This window comes from Phyllobates terribilis, unplaced genomic scaffold (assembly GCF_046119375.1).
Source record: "Phyllobates terribilis strain yellow unplaced genomic scaffold, ASM4611937v1 Scaffold_3__8_contigs__length_932513732, whole genome shotgun sequence".
In the NCBI taxonomy this organism is placed as follows: domain Eukaryota; kingdom Metazoa; phylum Chordata; class Amphibia; order Anura; family Dendrobatidae; genus Phyllobates; species Phyllobates terribilis.
Genome location: NW_027362763.1, coordinates 626,147,578 through 626,172,523, shown reverse-complemented (window position 1 = coordinate 626,172,523; position 24,946 = coordinate 626,147,578). Strand labels below are relative to the sequence as shown.

General features: G+C 46.2%; 1 protein-coding gene across 3 annotated transcripts in view; it reads left to right on the top strand.

The window, feature by feature from the left end:
* The window catches only part of KMO (kynurenine 3-monooxygenase), a 1,041,428-nt gene that overhangs the window by 625,682 nt on the left and 390,800 nt on the right, over positions 1–24,946 (top strand). For all 3 annotated transcript variants that reach the window (XM_073673271.1, XM_073673270.1, XM_073673272.1), the window contains one exon: positions 22,280–22,401. In XM_073673271.1, the coding sequence (XP_073529372.1) occupies positions 22,280–22,401 (122 nt within the window). The remainder of the gene's footprint in view (positions 1–22,279; positions 22,402–24,946) is intronic.

Sequence of the window (24,946 nt, the reverse complement as noted above, 5' to 3'; positions counted from 1 at the left end):
GACCTTCTCTTGAAGTACACGCTTCCAGCTTGCGGGGCCTCCGTGACTCCTGGCTCTGGTACGTATCAGCTCTTGGGGGATCCTGGGACCTGAAGTCTTCCAGGGGTCTCCGGATGTCTCTACAGGGGGATATACGGCCCTGTAGACGCGGACCCGGTGTCCGGTATATGTTTTCTGGGGTGAGCTTGTACAGCTCCTCTGCCCCCAATGCTACTCACTCCTCTAGCCTTCGGCCTCGCCCGAGGCCCTCACTAGGCTATACACACTAGCGGCAGCTTGCCGCGCTTCACCACTCTTATGGCGTCGGCACGCCTTAAGCTCACTATTCTGAGCTACAACTGAGTCTGACTAAACTGACTGAGCTCCACTGCAGTATCACTTCTGCAAGGGCTCTCCTCAGACTGAACTAAGCTCCACTGCAGGCTAACCTCTCTCAGGCTTCTCTACTGCAGGAACTCTTCAGAGGAACTGACTGCCTAGCTCCACCTTCCCTATTTATATCCCTATCGGGCTGCCTCTGGTGGTTTGAGGTGGAAGGTGGAGGTGTGTGTATGCAGTGGGGGCCTCTTGTGGAAAAATCCATTCATGCACCCTTCTAGGATTTGTGGCTCCAAGCGCAGCAGGGTTTTTGGGCTGCACATAGTCCTCAGCCACAAAGTTCTGTATGTAACAAGGGAAGTGTCCGTTTCACTTGAATTGTCCATTAGAAGGCAAAACACATATTAATAAAAATACACCATATAATACAGTACAATAGAATACAATGCTATATAATACCCCAGGGGTAACTATTTACACTGTCAGAGTTTAACTATTTTACTCAGTGTATCTGACAGGGATCTGACCTTTGGTACTACGTATGGACCTGCGTGGTACTGGGATACGTGAGGCACTAGTATTTGCACTACCTCCCATTCTGTCAGTACTAGGTGTAGAGGGGCTGCTAGACTACCTTGGCCTCTCTGCGGGACTGGCAAGTATACCATTAGCTGGGCCTTCTTGCTCTGCTCCACCCGGGGATCCTTCTTCCGGGGACTCTTCTTGAGCAGGCTCTTCCGGGGCACCTACAGGTTCTTTTTGCTGTGGGTAGAAGGTGATTACAGGTATGATTACTGCTCCACCTAGTAGAGGCCAATCTGCCGGGAAGTCTCCTAAGTCAGTATGAATTACTGCTTCTTTAGGTTCCTCCGGTACGGTGAGAGGCACTTCCTCCTGGGGCTTTAGCGGACCTGGACACAACTTCAGATGGTCCCTGGATACTGTTGCAGTCGTTCTTCCTCCGTCTCTACTAATTAGGCATGTCTTCCTATTATCAAATCTTGAATTCAACACAGTGTAGGGTTCTCTCTCCCACTGGTCATCAAGTTTGTGGTTTCTTCTATTCCTTTTTAACAGTACTGCACCAGGTGTGAAGGGTTCTGCGGGGCACCTCTGTTGTATTGAGCTTCCTGCTTGTCCCTCACCCGAATGAGACTGTCTTTGACACAGGCTTGTACTCTTCTGTACTGCTCCTGTCTGGTCATGTCCCAGTCCTCAGTGGTCACATCTGCTTCTGGTTCTACAACACCGAGCTCCAGGTCCATGGGCAACTTTCCTGGTCTTGCTCGCATGAGATATGCTGGAGTGCAATTGGTGGAACTTACAGATATGTGATTGTACAGATCTACCAGGTCAGGTAGTAGGTCTGGCCACTGGTTTCTCTCCTCAAGTGGTAAGGTCTTCAGCAGGTCGATGACGATGTTGTTCATCTTTTCACAGAGACCATTGGTTTGTGGGTGGTACGGTGTAGTTCTTATCTTTTCACACCTGTAGAGATGGCAGAACTATTTGAACAACTCAGCCTCTAAAGCCGGGCCTTGGTCCTCAGCACCTGCTCAGGGTATCCATGGGGTCTGCAGAAACACGCCTGGAATGTTTTTGCTGCTGTCTATGCCGTCAGGTCTTTGACTGGGGCGACCACCAGGAACCTGGAGTAGTGATCCACCATGGTCAGGGCATAGGAGTACCCTGACCTGCTGGGTGACAGCTTGACACGATCTACAGGGGTCGAGTCATCTTGATGGGTTGCAGGGGTGCCTTCTGGCTGCTGTAGTCTTTCCTTCTGAGACTACAGGGTCCACAATTTCGGCACCACCGCTCAATGGAGCTGCGCATTCCTACCCAGTAGAATCGACACTTCAGCAGGGTCTCTAGCTTCTTCCAGCCAAAGTGCCCTGCCTGATCGTGATAGGCCTCCAAAACCATTTGTATGTCTGTCTTGGGGACCACTATCTGCCATACCATCTCATGGGTTATTGGATTGACGTACCTCCTGCACAGCTTCTCATGGTAGATAAACAGCCGGCTTCTCTTGTTCCACAGCTGCTTGGCTTGGAGAGACGCTTCCTTCTCCAGGGAGGAACCTTCTGGGTGGCAGTGACCTTCTCTGGGTCCGGTGCTACCCCTTCTGGACTGACAATATACCCCAGTTACTGTACCTTTCTCTTGAGCAGGCGGCACTTTGAGGGCTTCAGCTTCATCCCATACCGGGACAGTGACTCAGTACCTCTGCCAGGTGCTTCAAGTGGTCCTCATACGTCTTGGAGTACACTATCACATCATCCAGGTATAGTAACACAGTCTCGAAGTTGCGGTGTCCCAGGCAGCACTCCATCAATCTCTGGAACATTCCGGGGGCATTGCAGAGTCCAAACGGCATATTGTTGAACTCGCAGAGCGCCATCGGGGTGGTGAAGGCAGTCTTCTCCCGATCCTCCTCAGCCACACCTACTTCCCAGTACCCACTAGTGAGGTCAAGAGTGGAAAAGTAATTTGCAGACTTTAAGGCAGCTATTGACTCCTCAATACGTGGTAAAGGGTATGCATCTTTATGTGTAATGCGATTTACTTGTCTGTAATCTACACACATTCTCATGCTTCCATCCTTTTTCCTGACTAGCACTAGGGGAGCTGCCTAGGGACTACAACTATCCCTTACTACCCCTGCCGTCTTCATGTCGTGCAACATCTCCTTGGCTTTCTGGTAGTGTGCTAGTGGTATAGGCCTGTAACGTTCTTTGATGGGTGGATGGTCACCTGTGGGGATATGGTGTTGAACCCCTTTAATCCTCCCAAAGTCAAGTGGGTGCTTGCTGAATACCTGTGTGTATTCCTGAACCACCCGGTGAACTCCCTGCTTATGGTGGGCAGGAGTGGTGTCTGTCCCAACATGGAGCTGTTGACACCAATCCTCCACCTGGGTTGCCGGGTCATTATCCTCCACCTGGTCTGGTGAGGTTAAGTACTCCGCCGTGTGAATGGAGTTGTTATTTACAGCATGTAACTTGGCAACAGTGGCATAGCGTGGTAACCTGACCTCATCTTCCCCATAGTTGAGAAGATGGACGGGCACCCTCCCATTGCGTACATCCACTACCCATCTGGCAGTTAAGAGTGTAGGTCTGTGCTCTGAGCTAAGGGGTTCTACTACCGCCTGGTAGCTCTGTCCTTTAAGATCTATTGCTGCTCTACACCAGATAAGCATTTCACTCATTGGGGGAACCACAATGGGTATGGGGTCTGTTACCAGCACATTACCAATCTCACCACCGGATAGCTTTACTTGCTGCTGGTACACCAGGACTCGGATCTCCTTCTGGATCACTCTTCTCTGCCCCCGTCTGGCGGCGTTAGCGAGCTGTTGGAGCAAAAACACCACTTCCTCCAAACAGTTACCAACAATGTTAGTGCCTAGTACCATATTCATTCCTGAGTCATCAGAGACAGTCTCTACCACAACGAGTCCCTGGTTCTTCAGCTCCACTCTCCCCACCTTTACCGTCATATCCTTAACCCCGACTAGGTTAAGATGGAGGCAAATAGAGGCATAAACCAAAAAATCTGGGTTCGGGGTTTGGAGACTGTCCATGGACCAGCACCTCTTGTAAAGGACATCAGGCATAATTGTTACCTGAGATCCAATGTCCAGCAGGGCTGATATCGCAATGCCGTCCAGGATTATGGACAGGAAAGGTCTCCCTCCCACGTACCTGCTGTGCCAGTCTGAGGGGCCTGCTGAGTCTATTCCTGGGTGTTGGCCCTCGGACCCAGGGTTTTCTCGCTTAAAGGACAGCTCGGGATGGTGTGACCTGACTTGTGGCAGCGGTGGCAGACAGGATCCCTCGGTGGACGGCGTTGGTCGCTGATCCTCCCAGGGGGTGGCGTTGTCCTCTTCCTCCTTCTCATCCAGGGGACATCCTCAGGGCTGTCGGCTAGCAGGATCCTTCCTTCCTCCTCAGGCTCCGTCCGCTGCAGCAGGGCACTCAGTACAGTGATCATGGTTTTGCTCAACTGACGCACTTCAGAGCGCAGGCTGTCCAGCTCACTAGGGGATGTTGCTTGCACCTTGGCTTCAGCAGCCACCGGGGAAAAGGTGGACGCTGCAGGCACTGGGGTGGCCCCACCCTGGTAACATTGGATAACAGTTGTTTCCAGGGGCTGCAGTCCTTTTATAGCCAAGTCCTTAAGGGTGTCAAAGGTGGCATCTGGATGATCCAGGGACCACCAAAGCACAGTCCTGCTCTCCTCTTGGGACCTCAGTCCCCGGATAAACTGTTCTTTCATCATTTTATTTTCATCATTGATGCTGGTTGGACTAACCTGTTTCGAAGCTCGCAGGGCCCCTTGTAAACGCCAGGCATAGTCCCGAACACTGTCCTCCGGTTGCTGAGAGCAGTTGTAGAACCTCATCCGGAGGTCTGTCTCAGTACGATTCTCAAAGACAGTCTGTAACTTTTTAAAGATAGCTCCCCACAGGTGGAGCTAGACCTCAGGGCAGCGTAGGAGAAGGGATGCAGGACAGAGGGGACCCAGCCGGGTCTGAAGAAGGATAGGCAAACACACAGTTCACTTCAGTACCTTTTACTGGTGGTATTCAAGGCACAATCTGGAGCACTGTAGGGTGAAGGGTGCATATCAGGATTCTCCCCAGTAAGCAGGTATAGGGCCTCCTGTTTCTTGCCTTTGTGTAGTAAGTTTCTTACCTGCCTGGAGCTAGGCCTAACTTTGTCTCTGTCCTGCATCGGCTGACTTTGTGGTAGGTCCTTCTCTTGGAGTACACGCTCCCAGCTTGCGGGGCCTCCGTGACTCCTGGCTCTGGTACGTATCAGCTCTTGGGTGATCCTGGGACCTGAAGTCTTCCAGGGGTCTCCGGTTGTCTCTACAGGGGGATATACGGCCCTGTAGACGCGGACCCGGTGTCCGGTATATGTTTTCTGGGGTGAGCTTGTACAGCTCCTCTGCCTCCAATGCTACTCACTCCTCTAGCCTTCGGCCTCGCTCGAGGCTCTTCCTAGGTTATACACACTAGCGGCAGCTTGCCGCGCTTCACCGCTCTTATGGCATCGGCACGCCTTAAGCTCACTATTCTGAGCTACAACTGAGTCTGACTAAACTGACTGAGCTCCACTGCAGTATCACTTCTGCAAGGGCTCTCCTTAGACTGAACTGACCTCCACTGCAGGCTAACCTCTCTCAGGCTTCTCTACTGCAGGAACTCTTCAGAGGAACTGACTGTCTAGCTCCACCTTCCCTATTTTTATCCCTATCGGGCTCCCTCTGGTGGTCTGAGATGGAAGGTGGAGGTGTGTGTATGCAGTGGGGGTCTCTTGTGGAGAAATCCGGTCATGCACCCTTCTAGGATCTGTGGCTCCAAGCGCAGCAGGGCGCCACACTTGCAGATGGGATCAAACATACCCAGGATAAATAGAGTGAAATTAGTAGACATCAGTGGATACAGCAGGGATTGGATGCAGGAACATACCCAGGATAAATAGAGTGAAATTAGTAGACATCAGTGGATACAGCAGGGATTGGAGGTAGGAACATACCCAGGATAAATAGAGTGAAATTAGTAGACATCAGTGGATACAGCAGGGATTGGAGGTAGGAACATACCCAGGATAAATAGAGTGAAATTAGTAGACATCAGTGGATACAGCAGGGATTGGATGCAGGAACACACCCAGGATAAATAGAGTGAAATTAGTAGACATCAGTAGATACAGCAGGGATTGAAGGTAGGAACATACCCAGGATAAATAGAGTGAAATTAGTAGACATCAGTGGATACAGCAGGGATTGGAGGTAGGAACATACCCAGGATAAATAGAGTGAAATTAGTAGACATCAGTGGATACAGCAGGGATTGGAGGTAGGAACATACCCAGGATAAATAGAGTGAAATTAGTAGACATCAGTGGATACATCAGGGATTGGATGCAGGAACATACCCAGGATAAATAGAGTGAAATTAGTAGACATCAGTGGATACAGCAGGGATTGGATGCAGGAACACACCCTGGATAAATAGAGTGAAATTAGTAGACATCAGTGGATACAGCAGGGATTGGATGCAGGAACATACCCAGGATTAATAGAGTGAAATTAGTAGACATCAGTGGATACAGCAGGGATTGGATGCAGGAACATACCCAGGATAAATAGAGTGAAATTAGTAGACATCAGTGGATACAGCAGGGATTGGATGCAGGAACATACCCAGGATAAATAGAGTGAAATTAGTAGACATCAGTGGATACAGCAGGGATTGGATGCAGGAACATACCCAGGATAAATAGAGTGAAATTAGTAGACATCAGTGGATACAGCAGGGATTGGATGCAGGAACATACCCAGGATAAATAGAGTGAAATTAGTAGACATCAGTGGATACAGCAGGGATTGGAGGTAGGAACACACCTTTGGATAAGCAAACAGATTGTCAGATGAAGAGATTGACAGATGAAGAATGGGGTTATATATCTGGCATATTTCTATAAGACCCTTAAGATCGATCCTTTAGAGCCAGACCTGGCTTGGTATTACCCCAGAGGTATATATTATGATAACACTTTACCAATGGGATTTTCGTTCTAATCCGTTTAACTGGGAGAAACAGATATTTCCCTTTTACCTCAATAAATGAATTCCTCTTCATTCAAGGGATTTTTAAGTGCAATACCCCTATTTTAGGCACATGGTTTTTACTTATACTGCTTGCATCATAGCTCCTTTATTGAACAGTTTTTCATTTCATATACATATAGCTGATAGTGTGTATGGTCCCTTCAGTCTTGGCGAACAGTTCCTATAATTTAATCTTGGAGAACTGTTCCTATAATAGGTGATCACTATTTCACTGTGTCACCTCTGGTTTACTCAGTTCTTCCAATGTCCCGGACTCCCTACATTCAATTCATTAATAACAGCTGATTTTCATACAGGGTTCTCCTAATCTGCTTTCCTTATAGTTATACTCCTTATACACCTCGATGTGTTTCACCCAACTCTCTTATGGGCCCATTCAAGCAGCTATCAACTGTGCTATTTAACATATTTCAGAGCACAGGAGCAATTTCTCCCGGCCACGATGCAAGCCGCAGCCGGGCGGCACGGACACCTAGATTATATAATGAATACTCCGCTCTCCTGGTTGACGCGCACCCCCCCCTACCAAACAGGGGAAGAAGAACATTTACTTAAAGAGGGAGAGGCGGATTTGAATATCACACAAGATAGAGAGACAGTCAGCCATGCTCGGGACCAAGTCATGGGTCAGAGGGTGCCTCCTGAGGATCCTCTTTTTCTTTGACTTTTTTATCCCAAGGACCACCATTAGCGTCGAGCACTCTCCAAGTAAGAGAGGGAATGGGTAGATGTAGTGGAAATTTGGTGGATGGATCAACAAATAGAGACTTAAATGAAGGAAGAAAAATTGTTTATAGTGAGGCTGTGTGCCCACAATGCGTTTAAGCGTTTCCGCAGCGGCAAAAACGCATGGTAGAAGGCCTGCCATGTTCCCCAATGATAATCCTGTGCACATGCTGTGGAAATTTCCGCTGCGGATTATCATTGCGGAAAAAAACGCAGCACTACCAATTATTTTGCGGAAGTGCTGCATTTTCGCCGCCATTGACTTGCATTATAACGCATGCATTCCGCTTCACTAGATAAGGACATGCGGAATGCATGCGTTCAATTTGCTGATGGTAGCCAGGTCTAGGAGAGAGGAGACTCTCCTCCGGACCAGGGTACCATAGAAACTGTGAAAAAAAGAATAAAATAAAAAATAAAGATTATATTTACCTTCTGGCGGCCCCCGGTCTCCTTGTCTGTGCTTGCCGGCAGCTAGCGATGGACTGAAGGACCTGCACTGACGTCATAGTCATGAGATGGGTCACGTGACGCTAACGTCGGCAGGTCCTTCAGTTTACCGCTGCCGGCAGCCGGGACGGAGGGAATCAAGACTCCGGGGGCAATCGGAAGGTAAGTATAGCTTTATTTTTTACCATTCTTTCGGTCACAGTATATAAATCCATGCCGGTTGCATGGATTTATATAGTGTGACTAAGTTGACAAGCACTTTCTAAGTGATGCTAAATTCGCTTGGAAAGCGCTTGACAACCCGCATGTGGAAATGCAAGTGAAGAACGCTTCAGTTCCGCATGTCCCTGGCAGGAAAAACGCATGTACAATCCGCATGCACAATCCGCATGCACAATCCGCATGCGTTTTTTTCTGCCAGGGAGATGCAGAAACACTCAGGAAAAAATCCTGAGCATTTCTGCATCGTGGGCACATAGCCTTATGGGATAAATCAGGCTAATGGAGCAATCCCTAAAAAGCTAATATCTTGAACAGGTATAATGTGTGAAAATGGAGAAGTGGGTAATGTCACCTCAGGATATGGGATCAGAAGCGGAATGATAAAAACAAATGAAGGAAGAGCAACTAATGAACCTTTTAGCTCTATGGAATCTATTGTAGGAGATCCAACTCAAAGACCTGATGCAGTAAGAATAATTAATCTCTCCACAAGGGCACATTTGGATAAGGAAGTCAGCTTACAGCTTACTCTCCAAAGGATTGTTGTTTATCCCGACAACAAGGTATGATAATTTTGAATGGGCAAAAGACGTGGTCATATTCAAGGAAATTGAGGTGGGCAAAGTTTATGGAACAAATTGAACCTATGTTTCAGTCCTCCATAATCCAAACCTCCCACTCCCATCTCCAAGATTTCTCACGTACTGATCCAATTCTTTGGAATGCTCTACCCAGGACAATTCGATTAATTCCCAATACCCACAGTTTTAAGCGTGCCCTAAAAACCTATTTCTTTAGACTGGCCTATTGCCTCAACATACTTATCTAACTGTCCCAGTTGGGCCTATATTAAAATTTTCTTCAAAATCATGTTCATACCATCTATGCACTTAACCCCGCTGTTCTGTTCGGGTCTACCATACAATTATAATGTTCCTGTCATTTTTGACCAGACCTATTAAAGTCTTGATTTTTAGCTAATTTAAGTGTTTTATTTGAATACACCTGTTGCTTTATTATTCTGTATGTGAACATGTTTGTTCATAAACAAATGAAAAATGAAACCAAAAACTTAATTTTTATTTTTTTTGTATCAAAAAATGTTACATGGCCTTATTGCAATATTCATGCATATTACACATTTGCACACAAAAAAATATTCTTTATATAACTGTAAACTATAACTAATAACATCAAACTGTATGTAAATATTTAAAAAAAAAAAAAAAAATAAATAAAAAAAAGTTCAGTTTTTTCTTTATAAAATGTAAAATAAGGTTCACGGTGCTAAATATACTGTTTGCATTCGTCACAAGTATAATTTACATGTCTTTTGCATAAGTACTTTGCACAACTGCAACATATCACATTTGTTTTGTGATTACTTGATGTTGGACAGAAGGTGCATTGTTTTAGGCTGGTTGCGTTGCTGGTGGAGTCCATGGCTATCGTAGCAGTGCCGGTGGAAGCCGTTGATTCACTTTCTTTAGCATGCTGTTGGATCCTGTGGACAATGGCTGCCGATCTATCATCTCTGGGTGTTACTTTTCTTTCTTCAATATATGGGCTAAACAGTGACTTTCCCAACATAGTAATAGAACCAGCTAACACAAGGAAAATAAGAAAATCTTTTCATTTACAGTGTGAAATGTTGACAACTGAATTGAACTAGTTTATATGAACAGCAGGGTAAATAAGATACAGCAAAAAAAATTTGCACATAACTATACTGGAAGCGAATCCATCTGCTGTATCGTAATTTGAAAATGTATGTATGTGTAAATCTGCACGGACCAAAAGGACCTAGATAAATTGATAAATAGTAGTAGATGCAATATATAGTCCAAAATGAGATTATAACTCCTTTATTTTACTCAAAAAATGGCTGGAGATTAGTATAAAATCCTATCGGTCATTTTTGACCGAACAGTACAAGTGTAAAAAAAAAACGTGGAGCAAAAAGTAAACAAATAAAAATATCCATAGTAAGAACCCCTCAAATAGGGAAAAGTCAATTAACTACAACTTTCAGAGCCTCATAATGAATATTTTAAAAAAATATCAAATTTCAAATTCGGTCATTTTTGACCGAACAGAACAGCAGGGTTAATAGCTAGTGATGAGCGAGCATGCTCGCTACTGCTCAGTGCATGCACAAGCATCACACAAAGTATTTCCGGGGTTGCTCGGCAGGAGCTCGGGTCCCGTCCCTGCATGTTTGGTGCTCTTTAGAGCGCCAATCAACATGCAGGGATTGTCTGCCACAAACTGTAATGCCGCAGCCATGTTGGTTGTGGCATTACAGTGATTGGCTGGCCGCACAGCATCATCAGGTCTATATCAGATCACTCTCCCTGGACGCTTGGGCCTCCGTGACTCCTAGCCCTGGTACTGCAATCAGCATTTGGTGAACCTGGGACCTGTAGTCCTCCAGGGGTTCCAGTGGTTCCTACTGGGTATTAAGGGTCCCTGTAGGCGCGGACCCGGTGTCCGGTATATATATCGGAGTGAGCCTGGTATGCTCCTCTGCCCCCTCTCTACTTCTTCCTTCTCCTCTCGCCTTCAGCCACACTCGGGGCCCTCACTAGGCCTTAACACGTGCTGTAGTCCTTGGCTCGCCTAAGCACAGCAGCCAGCGTGCTGCCTCTTCGCTGCTCTCTGAGCGTCAGCATGCTCTCAGCTCAACTCTGAGCTCTGTCCCTCTCTGTGTCTCAGAGACTAACTAACTGTGACTGAACTGCCTGGCTCCACCCTCCCTTTATATATCCCTAACAGGCTCCCTCTGGTCTGAGGTGGTGGGGTGGAGATATGTGAATGTGTGAGGGCCTCTTGTGGAGAAGTCCATCCATGCACCCTTCTGCGTTCTGTGGCACCAATGCACAGCAGGGCGCCACATCCCCCCCTAGTAAAACTCAGTATTCCTGGACTGAAGCATTTTTGCAAAACAGGTTAACAATTGACATTTTTTCCCTTTATGGGAGGCACTTTTCTTGAACGTTACAGGTAACATAATATAATAATAACATTAATACATTTTCTTATATACAAAACACTTCTTAAAGTCTCAGTGAGATCCATTAACTGGTGTCCATCTCACTGGTGAAGATGAGCAGCATGAGGGACCCACCTGAAAATCCTCAACGTAGGCCCTGGGCGTGGCTACAGGGCATAAGTGATCCAGGGTCGGACCACGTCTTCTGCCACGCCAAATGGGTTTTTGTTCAGTGGTCACTTAAGGGGCACTCCAGGGAGTGCAACTATGTACATGTACAGTTTTTGGGCTGCTCATAGTCCTCAGCCTACGAGTCCTTTTTATATATACCCTTACGGGTAACTAAATAAACACACATATCTCAGTTTATACGATAAACATTATGCAATACCCTACTGGGTAACTATTTATACTGCAGGTATTTTTAACTTACTCCTTATACCTGACAGGGGTCTGGCCTTTTGTGCTACGCGATGACCTATGTAGTATGGGGTTGCGTGCAGTGTGGATGCTTGCGCTATTTTCCACTCTATGTGTTGGTGGACTGCACGACTGCCTTAACCTCTCTACAGGACTGGCAAGTACACTGGTTACTGGGCCTACTGGCTCTGCTTCTACCGGTGATACTTCTTCCGGGGATTCTTCCTGAGCAGGCTCTTCTGGGGCACTTACAGGTATTACTTGCAGTGGAGAGTCTTCTGGCTGTTGGTAGAAGTGCAGCACAGGTATTATTACTGCTCCATCCAGTTGAGGCCAATCTGCCGGGAAATCTCCTAAGTCAATATGGAGTGCTTCTTCTTTAGGCTCCTCCGGTACGGTGAGAGGCACTTCCTCCTGGGGCTTCAGCGGACTTGGGCACAACTTCAGATGGTCTCTTGATACCGTTGCAGTTGTTCTTCCTCCGTCTTTGCTAATTAGACAGGTTTTCCTATTATCGAATCTGGAGTTCAACACAGTGTAAGGTTCCCTTTCCCACTGGTCGTCAAGCTTGTGGCTTCTCCTTTTTTGTTTCAGCACAACTTATCTAAGTGTCAAGGGTTCGGCTGGTGCACTCTTGTTGTATTGCGCTTCCTGCTTATCTCTCACTCTACTTAGACTGTCTTTGACACAGGCCTGTACTCTCCTGTACTGCTCCTGTCGGGTCACATCCCAGTCTTCAGTGGACATATCTGCTTCTGGCTCTACCACTCCAAGCTCCAGATCCATGGGCAACTTTCCGGGTCTTGCTCTCATGAGGTATGTTGGAGTACAATTGGTGGAACTCACAGGTATGTGGTTGTACAGATCTACCAGGTCAGGTAGTTTGTCTGGCCACTGGTTTATTTCTTCGAGAGGTAAGGTCTTCAACAGGTCAATGACTATGTTATTCATCTTTTCACATAACCCATTGGTTTGGGGGTGGTACGGTGTAGTCCAGATCTTCTTACACCCGTACAGATGGCAAAACTCTTTGAACAGTTCGGCTTCAAAGGCAGGGCCTTGATCCATCAGCACCTTTCCCGGGTATCCATGGGGCCTGCAGAAGTATGCTTGAAATGTTCTTGCTGCAGTTTCTGCCATCAGATCCTTGACGGGGGCTACCACCAGGAACCGGGAGTAGTGATTCACCATGGTCAGGGCATATGAGTAGCCTGACCTGCTAGGTGACAGCTTGACGTGGTCGAGAGCGACGATCTCCAGGGGCTGGGTTGTCTTGATGGACTGCAGGGGTGCCTTCTGGCTGCTGTAGTCTTTTCTTCTGAGGCTACAGGATCCACAATCCCGGCACCACCTCTCTATGGAGCTTCGCATTCCAACCCAATAGAACCGATTCTTCAGGAGGGTTTCCAGCTTCTTCCAGCCAAAGTGCCCTGCTTGATCGTGGTAGGCCTCCAATACCATCTGGATGTCTGTCCTGGGCACTACGATCTGCCATACCATCTCATGGGTCCTGGGGTTGACATACCTTCGGCACAGCTTCTCTCTATAGATGAACAGCCGGCTTCTCTCATTCCACAGTTGCTTGGCTTGGGGAGGAGCGTCCTTCTCCAGGCAGGAACCTTCCTGGATTATCAGTTCTTTGATACGGCTTCCAACCGGGTCGCTGTCCTGGGTCTCCTTCCAACTGTGGTGAGGTAACGGGTTTATTGTCTTACCACGATACCTCCTGGAGGTGCGCTGCTCGTGGACCATCCCATTTCTGTGGAAGGCAGGTAGCTCAATCTCCTCCAGGTCATCCACTTCTTCTTCAGTGTCCGACTGGTGAGGCATTCTGGATAGGGCATCGGCGTTGGCGTTCTTGTGGCCTGCCCAGTACTTGATGGTGAATTGATAGTTTGACAGCCGGGCCATCCAACGCTGTTCCATGGCTCCCAACTTGGCTGTCTCAAGATGTGTCAAGGGGTTGTTGTCAGTGTAAGCCGTGAACTTACTGGAGGCCAAGTAGTGCTTGAATCGTTCAGTGATGGCCCAGACCAAGGCCAGGAGCTCCAACTTGAAGGAGCTATAGTTTTCTGGGTTCCTCTCGGTCGGACGAAGCTTCCTGCTAGCATAGGCGATCACCTTCTCCTTGCCATACTGCTTCTGACTCAACACAGCTCCAAGTCCCTCGTTGCTGGCATCAGTGTACAGCAGGAAAGGTTGGCTGTAGTCAGGGTAGGCCAGGATTTCTTTGCCGGTCAGGATCCCTTTCATCACTGCAAAGGACTCAGCCTGCTCTTTTCGTCACTGGAAAGGGGGATTCTTGCCTCTGTTGGACTGTCCTACCAGGAGATCTTGCAAAGGCGCTGCCTTCTTGGTGTAGTCCTTTACAAATCTCCGGTAGTACCCGACCAGTCCCAGGAACTGACGTACCTCCTTGAGATTCTTCGACTCCGGCCATTTCTGGATGGCAGAGACCTTCTCCAGGTCTGGTGCTACTCCTTCTGGACTGACGATGTGCCCCAGGTACTGAACCTTCTGTTTGAGCAGGTGGCACTTGGAAGGCTTCAATTTCATCCCATACCGGGACAACGACTCAAATACCTCCACCAGGTGCTTCAAATGGTCATCATACGTCTTGGAGTACACTATCGCGTCATCCAGGTATAGCAGCACGGTCTCAAAGTTACGGTGTCCCAAACAGCACTCCATCAATCTCTGGAACGTTCCAGGGGCGTTGCAGAGTCCGAACGGCATACTGTTGAACTCGCAGAGTCCCAGCGGGGAGGTGAAGGCCGTCTTCTCCCGGTCCTCCTCAGCAACTGCTACTTGCCTGTACCCACTAGTGAGGTCAAGGGTAGAGCAGTAATTTGCAGACTTTAATGAAGCCAGGGATTCCTCTATACGGGGCAAAGGGTATGCATCTTTATGTGTTATGCGATTTACCTGTCTGTAATCTACACACATTCTCATGCTTCCATCCTTTTTCCTGACCAGGGCCAGGGGGGATGCCCAGGGGCTACAGCTATCTCTTATTACCCCTGCCTTCTTCATGTCATGCAACATTTCCTTCTCTTTCTGGTAGTGTGCTGGTGGTATGGGCCTGTAACGTTCTTTGATGGGTGGATGGTCACCTGTGGGTATATGGTGTTGTACCCGTTTAATCCTCCCAAAATCAAGTGGGTGTTTGCTGAATACCTGCTCGTATTCCTGGACCACCCTGTATACACCTTGTTTTTGATGGCCAGGAATGGCGTCAGTCCCAACATGGAGCTGTTGACACCAATCCTCCAACTGAGCTTCGGAGTCATTATCCTCCACTGTATCTGGTGTGGTTAAGGACTCCACTGTGTGTATGGCATTGTTATCCGCAGTGTACAACCTGGCAACAGTGGCGTATCTTGGTAATTTAACTTCATCCTCCCCACAATTTTGGAGTCGTATGGGTACCCTCCCATTGCGTACATCAACCACCCCTCTGACAGTTAAGAGTGTAGGTCTTTGCTCCGAACTAATGGGCTCTACTACCGCCTGGTAGTTCTGTCCTCTTAGACCTATTGCTGCTCTACACCAAATCAGCATTTCACTCATCGGGGGAATCACAATGGGTATCAGGTCTGTCACCCGTACATTTCCAATTTCACTACCTGATAGCTTTACCTGTTGCTGGTACATAAGGGCTCGGATCTCTTTCTGGAGCACCCTCCTCTGCCCTGGCTTGGCAGTGTCAGCCATCTGTTGGAGCAAGAATAACACTTCTCCCAAACAGTTACCAACAACATTAGTACCAAGTATCATGTACAAGTCTGTATCATCAGGATTAGTCTCTACTACAATTAGTCTCTGGTCCTTCAGTTCCACTCTTCCCACCTTTACTGCCACATCCTTAACCCCAACTAGGTTAAGGGGAAGGCCATTGGAGGCATACACGGAAAGGTTTGGAGCTGGCGGGTGAAGTTAGTCTATGGACCAGAACCTTTTGTAGAGGACATCAGGCATGATGGTTAACTGAGATCCAGTGTCCAGCAGGGCAGGTGTCGCGATGCCATCCAGCACAATGGACAGGAAAGGTCTTCCTCCCACGAACCGATGGTACCAGTTTGATGGGCCTGGTTGATCTACTCCTGGGTGTCGGCCCTCAGCCCCAGGGTTTGCTCGTTTAAAGGACAGTTCCGCGCTGTGTGGCCTGCCTTCTGGCAGCGGTAGCAGATGAATTATCCTGGAGGGTGACGTTGGTCGTTGATCCTCCCACGGGGTGGCGTTGTCCTCCTCCGGGGTGGCGGCGTCCTCCTTCTTCTCCTCATCCAGGGGACATCCTCAGGGCTGTCGACGAGTAGGATCCTTCCTTCCGGCTCAGGCTCCGTCTGTAGCTGCAGGGTGCTCAGCACAGTGGCCAGGGTTTTACTTAACTGGCGCACTTCAGAGCGCAGGCTGTCCAGCTCACTAGGAGGCACTGTTTGCATCTTTGTTTCAGTCGTTAATGAAGGAGCAGTGGGTGCTGCTTGCACTGGGGTGGCCCCACCCTGGTAATGCTGGATAGCAGTGTCTGTTGTTTCCAGAGGCTGCAGACCCTATATGGCCATGTCCTTAAAGGTGTCGAAGGTGGCATCTGGATGGTCTTAAGGCCCACCACTGTACAGTTCTGCTCTCCTCCTGGGACTTCAACCCCCGGATGAACTGTTCCGTCAGCATTTTATTTTCATCTTGTATGCTGGCTGGACTAACCTGTTTCAGGGCCCGCAGGGCCTCCTGTAAGCGCCAGGCGTAGTCCCGGATACTGTCCTCAGGTTTCTGGATGCAGTGGTAGAACCTCATCCGGAGATCCGTCTCAGTGCGGTTTTCAAACACAGTTTGCAGTCTCTTAAAGATGATGGATACTAATTCCTGGTCTGCGGCTGGCCAGGTTTCAACTTCCCGCTCTGCAGCACCAGTCAATTGTCCCAGCACAACAGCGGCTCTCTGTTTACCGGTCATAGAATACATGTCTAGCACACCGCATATTTTTCTCTTGAAACCGGACAGTGTGTCTGGTTTGCCATTATACTGGGGGAGCCACTTTGCTCCAGGGATATACGGCAGGGCCATGCTGGTGGAGCGCCCGCTCCTGCCTGTGCAGGAGCGTTAACCGGTACTCCGGCGGCTTGCTGGTCGTCGGCCATGGTTGCGCCCCCCCTAGTGAACCGGAGCCTACCTTCTTCACTTTCTTTTCATCAGGTAGGCCGCAGCTCCGCGGGCGACGGTCTTTTTCCAGGACCTTGCGTCGCTCACGTCTGACATCAGAGCGTCCTCTGGGCTCCTTCCAGGACCTGACGCTTCCTGGTTCGACGTCAGTGGCGGGGCGTATCCTGGGCTTTGCGCGCTTCCAGCTATTACGCCTCTCTGATTCCCGCGGTTACGCCCCTCTAATTCCCGCGCGGCGACAGGAAGATGGCGGACAATGGCGGGAAATCTCGGAAATGGCGGGGAACCTTCACAGTGAGTACTACAGTCTTTTAAGGCTCACAGTACCCGGTGGCAATGGGCACGGAATCCTGTTTGTGACGCCAAGGTCTGATGCGCCCCCCTGGGCCGTGGGGTACTTGGCAGCCGGGCCTCTGGTTGCTTGGGGGATATCATGTTAGCTGGCCCGGTTCGTGACCCAGGGTGGTCAGTAAAAAGGGGAATAGATGTATAGGGGATTTGGAAAGTTTGTGACGCCACCTGTGGAATGCGGCTAAGGGGAGGCGCCGCTGCGAAGCAGTCCTCTGGAGCTGGTGATACGGCAGCAGGGATGGTGTGGCTCTCCACAGGTAGAGCTAGCTCCAGGGCAGCGTGGGGGTGTAATGGATGGTGGTGCAGGGGAGAGACGGCAGGACAGTCCCGGAGGAAAGACGGACACTCACACGGGGTTAAGCTTCAGTACCTTTACTGGTGATGCTGCAGGCACGGTCCAGGGTACTCCAGACGAAGGGCGCAATTTTGGACTCTCCCCAGTGAGCGGGTATAGGGCCTCCTGATCCGTGGCTTTACTCTCTAAGCTTCTGGCCTGCCTGGAACTAGGCCTAGCTTGGTTACTGTCTCTCCTTGCACCTGCTGACCTGGTGGTCGGGCCTTCTCTTTGGAGATCACTCTCCCTGGACGCTGTGGCCTCCGTGACTCCTAGCCCTGGTACTGCAATCAGCATTTGGTGAACCTGGGACCTGTAGTCCTCCAGGGATTCCGGTGGTTCCTACTGGGTATTAAGGGTCCCTGTAGGCGCGGACCAGGTGTCCGGTATATATATCGGCGTGAGCCTGGTATGCTCCTCTGCCCCCTCTCTACTTCTTCCTTCTCCTTTCGCCTTTGGCCACACTCAGGGCCCTCACTAGGCTTTCACACTTGCTGTAGGCCTTGGATTGCCTCAACACTCCCTCAGCTCAACTCTGAGCTCTGTCCCTCACTGTGTCTCAGTGGGAACTCACAACTAAAACTGAGCTGCCTTTCTCCACCCTCCCTATATATGTCCCTAATGGGCTCCCTCTGCTGGTCTGAGGTGGTAGGGTGGAGGTGTGTGAATGTGTGAGGGCCTCTTGTGGAGAAGTCCATCCATGCACCCTTCTGGGTTCTGTGGCACCAATGCGCAGCAGGGCGCCACACCTCCTTACCTAAACATGCCAGAGCTGGTATGTCACTCTCCACAAGGAGAAACGTTACCCCTTAGACCTAAACTCAGGTTGTAAAGTAACAAAATAGGTAAAAAGCCAAGTGCCTGTATAGGATGCTGACAAATATGGTATCTAGATTAGGAGGCAGCCTGCACAGATCCCACTCAGATCGTTCATCTCACAATATACTAGGTTCAAGACCGATAACAGACTTTTTGAATAAACTCACATGGACAAACCATTTTCTTTTTCCTTGAGCATAAATTTCTATATGTAATTTTCTGCTTCTACCATCTTTATTGATGTATTAATAAAATAATATGTACCGTATGTGTTTTTTTGATATATTCTCTTCTAGTGTGTTTTTTTTATCCCTGACTACTTATGATTACATATACCCCTCCCCCTTTACATGGCACACTTTTTTTAGTTTTTTATGTAATTAACCACATATGTTATTCACTGCTTTCAATTGTGGTTGTCCTGAAGGAGTTGGAGTGACTCTGAAATGCATTGACACTAAACCATTATGCAACATTTAATCATGGCTCGTCTTTTATCGAACATTACAGGTTACTTCCATCACCCTTGGCAAAGTAATTTTTTTATTGTTTTATTTTCAATGGGGCAAAAGGAGGGAGATTTAGTTTTGTTTTGTTTTTTTCATATTTTTAAACTTTTTTTATCACACTTTTCACTGATTTCAATAGTCCCCTTAGGAGACTTGAAATGCCTGTACTTTACATAGCAGTGCTTCAGCTTCAGGAGATTCACAATGACAGACGCCTTGCAATCACATGATAGAGGCTCTTCCGCTGGCACATGTTGATTCCCACTGTCAGTGGCACTTGATGGCTGATTAAATCAGTCATCAAGTTTGGGGCAAGATGCAGCAGCAGGTAAATATATGTCACAGGTCGTGAAGGGGTTAACACAGTGTAAATATACCCTCAAAGCCTTGTGGGCCGATTCATCAAAGTGTACCAACTTTTGACATTTTCACTCCAGTCTGGCCAGCTCCATCAAAGTGGATGGATCATGGGTGGGATGGGGTGTGGTGGCACCTGGCTGCTGAATTCATCAAATGTTACGCCATCACTCACACCAGAAATGTTATTTCAGTCCCTGAATGGTGTGACATTTCTGGCAATGTACACGCCACTGAGAAGATGCATCGAATTCAATAAATGGCGTGTGAAACAATGAATTTGGAGCATGCTACTCTGCAACACCTCTTTATTAACACTGATGTTTATAATAAGCCCCTTGGAGTCTCACAAAGACAGAGGAAGTAACTCCCTCCTCTGTGCCTTCTACTTACTCTATTGTACCATATTATAGATCATTGAATTGCTTCGAAAGCAATCAAATTCATTACGAATTACTGAAAACTTTGGATTCCGGATGCCATTTTGCTGAGTTGTTTTGAGGTCAGGATAGCAGTAAAAAGCACATTACAATCATCTGTTTTAGGCCCTCACTTAAAGTGCATCTGTCAGCAGGATTGTGCTCAGTAAACTACATACACTGTCAGGTGTGCGCCATTACACTGATTAAAATGATACCTTGGTTGATGAATTCTGTCCTGTGGTTCTTGTGTAATCTTTACTTTCAGTTTGGAGATAATGATATGCTCGTGCTCCACGGCGGGCCTGTGGGATGTTCTCAGCCCTTCTGGATTTTATAAAATTCCCAACTTATGAGATATCTTTGCCTATGAAGATTACAGACATTCAATATCGAAGTCATAAATTTTATTGGGATTTTACCTTTCCATAGATAGGAAACGTGACATGGCTGGTGTCACAGATCTGGGTTTGATTTGGGGCTTATAGGCAAGTGTCACAGTAATGAGAAAATATGCATGTTCTTCCCCGATTAGTCCTAAAGTTGAAAATGTATGTCCCATCACTATCAGATCTATACAAATCCCAAGATTCAGAACTTTCAGTCAGAGACACAAAGCCTGTGGAAGTTCTTTCATCGTAGGGAACAATAGTTACTTCTAAAGGTGTTAGTTATTCGCTTCCCTTCATTTCAAAACTTAGACTCTCTGACTGTCTCCCCACAATAGATATCCTCTATCAGTCACTAGGGCACTGCAGAGGGTCTGGGCGTCAAAAGGAATTTTAAGTAGATGTGTCACTTCCCAACTGTGCATAATTTCCCATATGTCAACTAGGCAATTCTACTTCAAAGAGACTCTTAGATTGCCTGCTCTTTCTCCTTGAAATTTGGTGCTAGAGAGGAGGGGGGTGCGTGCCCCCTCAAAGAGTGGCTTTACTGATCTTTACAGATGTTTTCTATGACAACACATATGATACAATAATCACAACTTCTCTGATGCCCTGCTACATAGCTGTCACCATCATCTACCTTCCCTGCTGGCTCAGCAGGTGGGCGCAATCTCCTGATGATAATAATAATTTTAATTTATTTATATAGCGCCAACAAATTTCTCAGCCCTTTACAACTAAAACAGACAACATTAGCCACTGTGGTCAAGCACTACTGTTCCACTTAACATAAATCTAATTTCTCTTCAATTAAACATTTCTGTTGTCATTCTATTTCTTAGACACTTATAACAGGTGCCTTACAGCATAGTTGTCGTGAATGTACATTACTTCTGTTAGTCGTGCGGGTTAACATACACTCTCTACAATAGACACTGCAAGCTGTTAGGTTCGAGTACCATTTTTTTACATAATGTAAACACAAACTGAATCCCGTCTTATTTTTTCCTTTCTGAACATATTTATGAACCACACCTTTATTATGCATTTTTTAACGTATATTGTTCCTTTTTTATATAATTAACACCTTCCCAATAGGGCGATATTCCATTTTTGTACTTTAATTTTTTCCTCCTTTTATTCAAAGAGTCATAACTTTTTTATTTTTCCTTCGACATAGCCGTGTGAGGGCTTGTTTTTTTGTGGGACGAGTTGTACTTTTGAATGACACCATTCATTTTATCATGAGATGTACTAAAAAGCTGGAAAAAATATACAGGTGTCTTTTATTTTATGTACAGCTTTCATTTTATGGTAAAAATGACCTGGCAATATGATTTTCCAGGTCAGTACGATTACGTTGATACCAAATATGCATAGTTTTTGCTTTACTTAAGTGGTGAAAAAAATTCTGTATTTTGGAAAAAGAAAAACAAAAAAAATTGTGTAGCCATTTTTCCAAGAGCCGTAATGTTTTCAATTTCCAAGATATGGAGCTGCCTAAGGGTTTTTTTTTGTGCTCTGAGCTGATGTAATTTTATTACACTGTTCACCTCTTATTGCAGGAAAAATGACATTGGATTTTTCACATGAGTACTGTCATGACAAGCATAGGGCTCTTCAGCAGACCCCTGGACGTCATGGCAATCCATTGGCACCCGGCGAACACATCATGGGAGCGCCAAAGGGTGCACAGAATGATGCGTTCCCCAACTGGCGCTCTGTAATTGCTGCTGTCACAGATTGACAGTGGAATTTAACAGGTTAATAGCTGCAGACAGAGCTCTGCCGTGGCTTAGAAGCAGATGATGGCTGAGTATACTGTATACACAGCTAATCGTCTACCTCCTAACCACTCTCCAATCTACATGCAGAAGAGTTTCCTCTATCTGCAGACGTGACTGCAGCAGTTTATCACACTATGAGCAGTTATTGGTGTTGTGACATTCACAACCCAATCAGATGAGCCCACTCACCCCTCATTTTATCTGCATCCTACAGTACTACCCTATGTGCACTTGTCTCCCTTTTCCTTTTCATAACACTGATCTCTAGTACATGTGAAGGTGTAAGGTTTATGATTTTTTTCACAGCCCAGATTTTATAAAACTGAGTTTTACATTTAAAATATGAATTAAACATGAATTTTAATTTTTACATTACAGGATAAATCTTTTACATGTACTCTATTCATGCCATTTGAAGATTTTGATAAACTTTGCAAAGGAGAAGAAGTTCTTGAATTCTTTAAGACACACTTTCCAGACTCCATACTTCTACTGGGACCGTAAGACTTATTTTGTTTAGTTTTACTTAAAACTTGCTGTTTATATATATATATACTTCTAATTCCATTTCCTAAATAAAGATAAGCTTATGTTTTAAGAGGTTTCACACTATGAAGAGTGTAGATTGCTAAATTGAGCAGGGCACTACAAAGTTCACAGATACCAAACTACCTGACTTGTTTATTTACACAATGTTAGACATGAATCTAGGGGAAATGAGCAAACCATCAACCACTTTCCCCCTGGTCCAATTGACAGGAATCTGTCAGAGGGTTTTTGTAATGTAATCTTACAATAGCATGTTGTAGAAGCAGATACACTGATTCCAGCAATGTATCCTTCATTTACTGGGTGCAGCATTTGTGATAGAATCCAAGTTTTCTCTGCTGCATATCTAGCAGAGCTCAGATGTTGAGTCCTGTGAAGTTCAAGAAGTGTGTGGCAACACCATTTTCCATGCAAGATCCGGATATCTGCTAATTTTTGTGGATTTCTGGTGGGTGAGCTAGTGCATGCTAAAATAAATTATTCTGCGGAATTAAAATATAAACTTCAGAGAAAAAATATTTGTTATAGATTAAAACAGTCAATATCACAGAAGAATTCTGACCATAGTAACCAATATACAGTAGTTATATAAAACCTAAAATAGACACATAACTGCTAATGCACCAAGCTGGTAGACAGCCGCAAGGCACACATTAGTTACAGGTTGGGGACCCCTGTTCTAATCAAACCCTGCAGAGCTTGGTTTGATTAGAACAGGGGTTTTATTAGATCAGAGCTGGGATTTAACGCTGACCTTCCCAGCTTTCCTATACAGTAGAAAGTATTTGTTTCATCGCCTGAATAAAGAACAAATAATTAATATTACAAATATCGTAAGTTCATTAAACAACTTTCGCTGTTGCTTCTTCAAGGATCTTGAAACGCGTGTCGGATGTGAGACACACTTGGGGTCAGTACACGTTTATATGAACTGTTATCCTGTACATTCATGTATTTATTTATTTATCATTCATCTATTATGACTTTGGTGGTTTCTGCTATACTATTGAGTATTGGATAGTCCCATTTTTATGTCTTTTTGATATTTTGATACTTTGACATTTTGATTGAATTGGTATATTGTGCACTTTAAATAATTATTTATTTATTTACCTATATAGATATCCATTTAATCTTTATATCACATCACCACCCACCATTTCATCACTAAGTTATATTGTCACCTATTAAGTTTTTTATTTACATCAATGTTATTTATCTATATATATATATACCCCTGTGTGTGTTCTCTTATTCAGTTTTTAGTCCCTTTCCAGCATTGCGATATTCTATGTTTTTATCTTGAGTATCTAATAAACTTTATCACGTATTATACATACTTTTTGGTTGATGTGTCTATTTTAGGTTTTATATTTGTTATTGACACAAACAGTTGGTATTTTTGCTTGGTCAGCTAATCGTTGTGGTAATATACAGTAGTTGCTTAATGAACTTACGAATATTTGTAATATTAATTATTTGTTCTTTATTCAGACGATGAAACAAATACTTTCTACTGTATAGGAAAGCTGAGAAGGTCAGCGTTAAATCCCAGCTCTGCTCTAATAAAACCCCTGTTCTAATCAAACCAAGCTCTGCAGGGTTTGATTAGAGCAGGGGTCCCAACCTGTAACTAATGTGTGGCTTGCGGCTGTCTACCAGCTTGGTGCATTAGCAGTTATCAAGAGTAGATCTCTAGATTGTTACTTTTGTGTGTAGCCCATCACAGAAGAGCAGATCTGAATGGGGGTAAGATGGGAAAGATTTGGCTATCATTAGTGATGAGCGAATATGTTCGAAATCCAATCTCAAACTTAAGCTCGACACGAATGTGGCATATTGGGATTCGTGATCGGAAAGGTGAGCAAAATTTGTTAAATTCGGGAAAATCTGTAACGTTCTGCGAATTTCCGTGGTTACGTGATTGCGGGGCAACTACAGCGTTTTTAACAGTTTTGCTAGCATAGTGCTTGTGTATGATGAGCGGAGGGACATGGCAGATGAGTGTGGGGGCTGGTGATAGCTCAGAACTGGTCAGATCAGCGGTTCACTGTTTTTTTTTGTATGTTTTTTTCTTGTAGGCGGTAACTTTAAGACAGGAAAGCACGGCTAGTCAATCAGAGCACAGGAAGCATCCACAGTGTCCCAGATACAAGGGCTTCTGCAATTGGCTGCTGAAATCACATGTCCTCGCTATATAAAAAGCGGCCATGTTCCCTCACCGCCATTTTATGCATGTCACTCGTGTTAGACGCTGCTCCTGCACCCAGCTCTTGTTTAATGAGAGATATTAGCTAGATAGATGGGCGCTTCTGTGGAAGTCAGAGAGTGTAGATAAGTCCTGTGCTGTGTACCTGTTCAATCGACCTTACAGCACTTTTTTTTGTTTTTGTGCAATTACTGAGATTCTGACAGAAAGAGCAGGGCCTATGGCGTAGAACAGTGTTGTGCATCGGTTGTACTGTCTGTGCTTCATGCTGACCTCAATCTATTTTT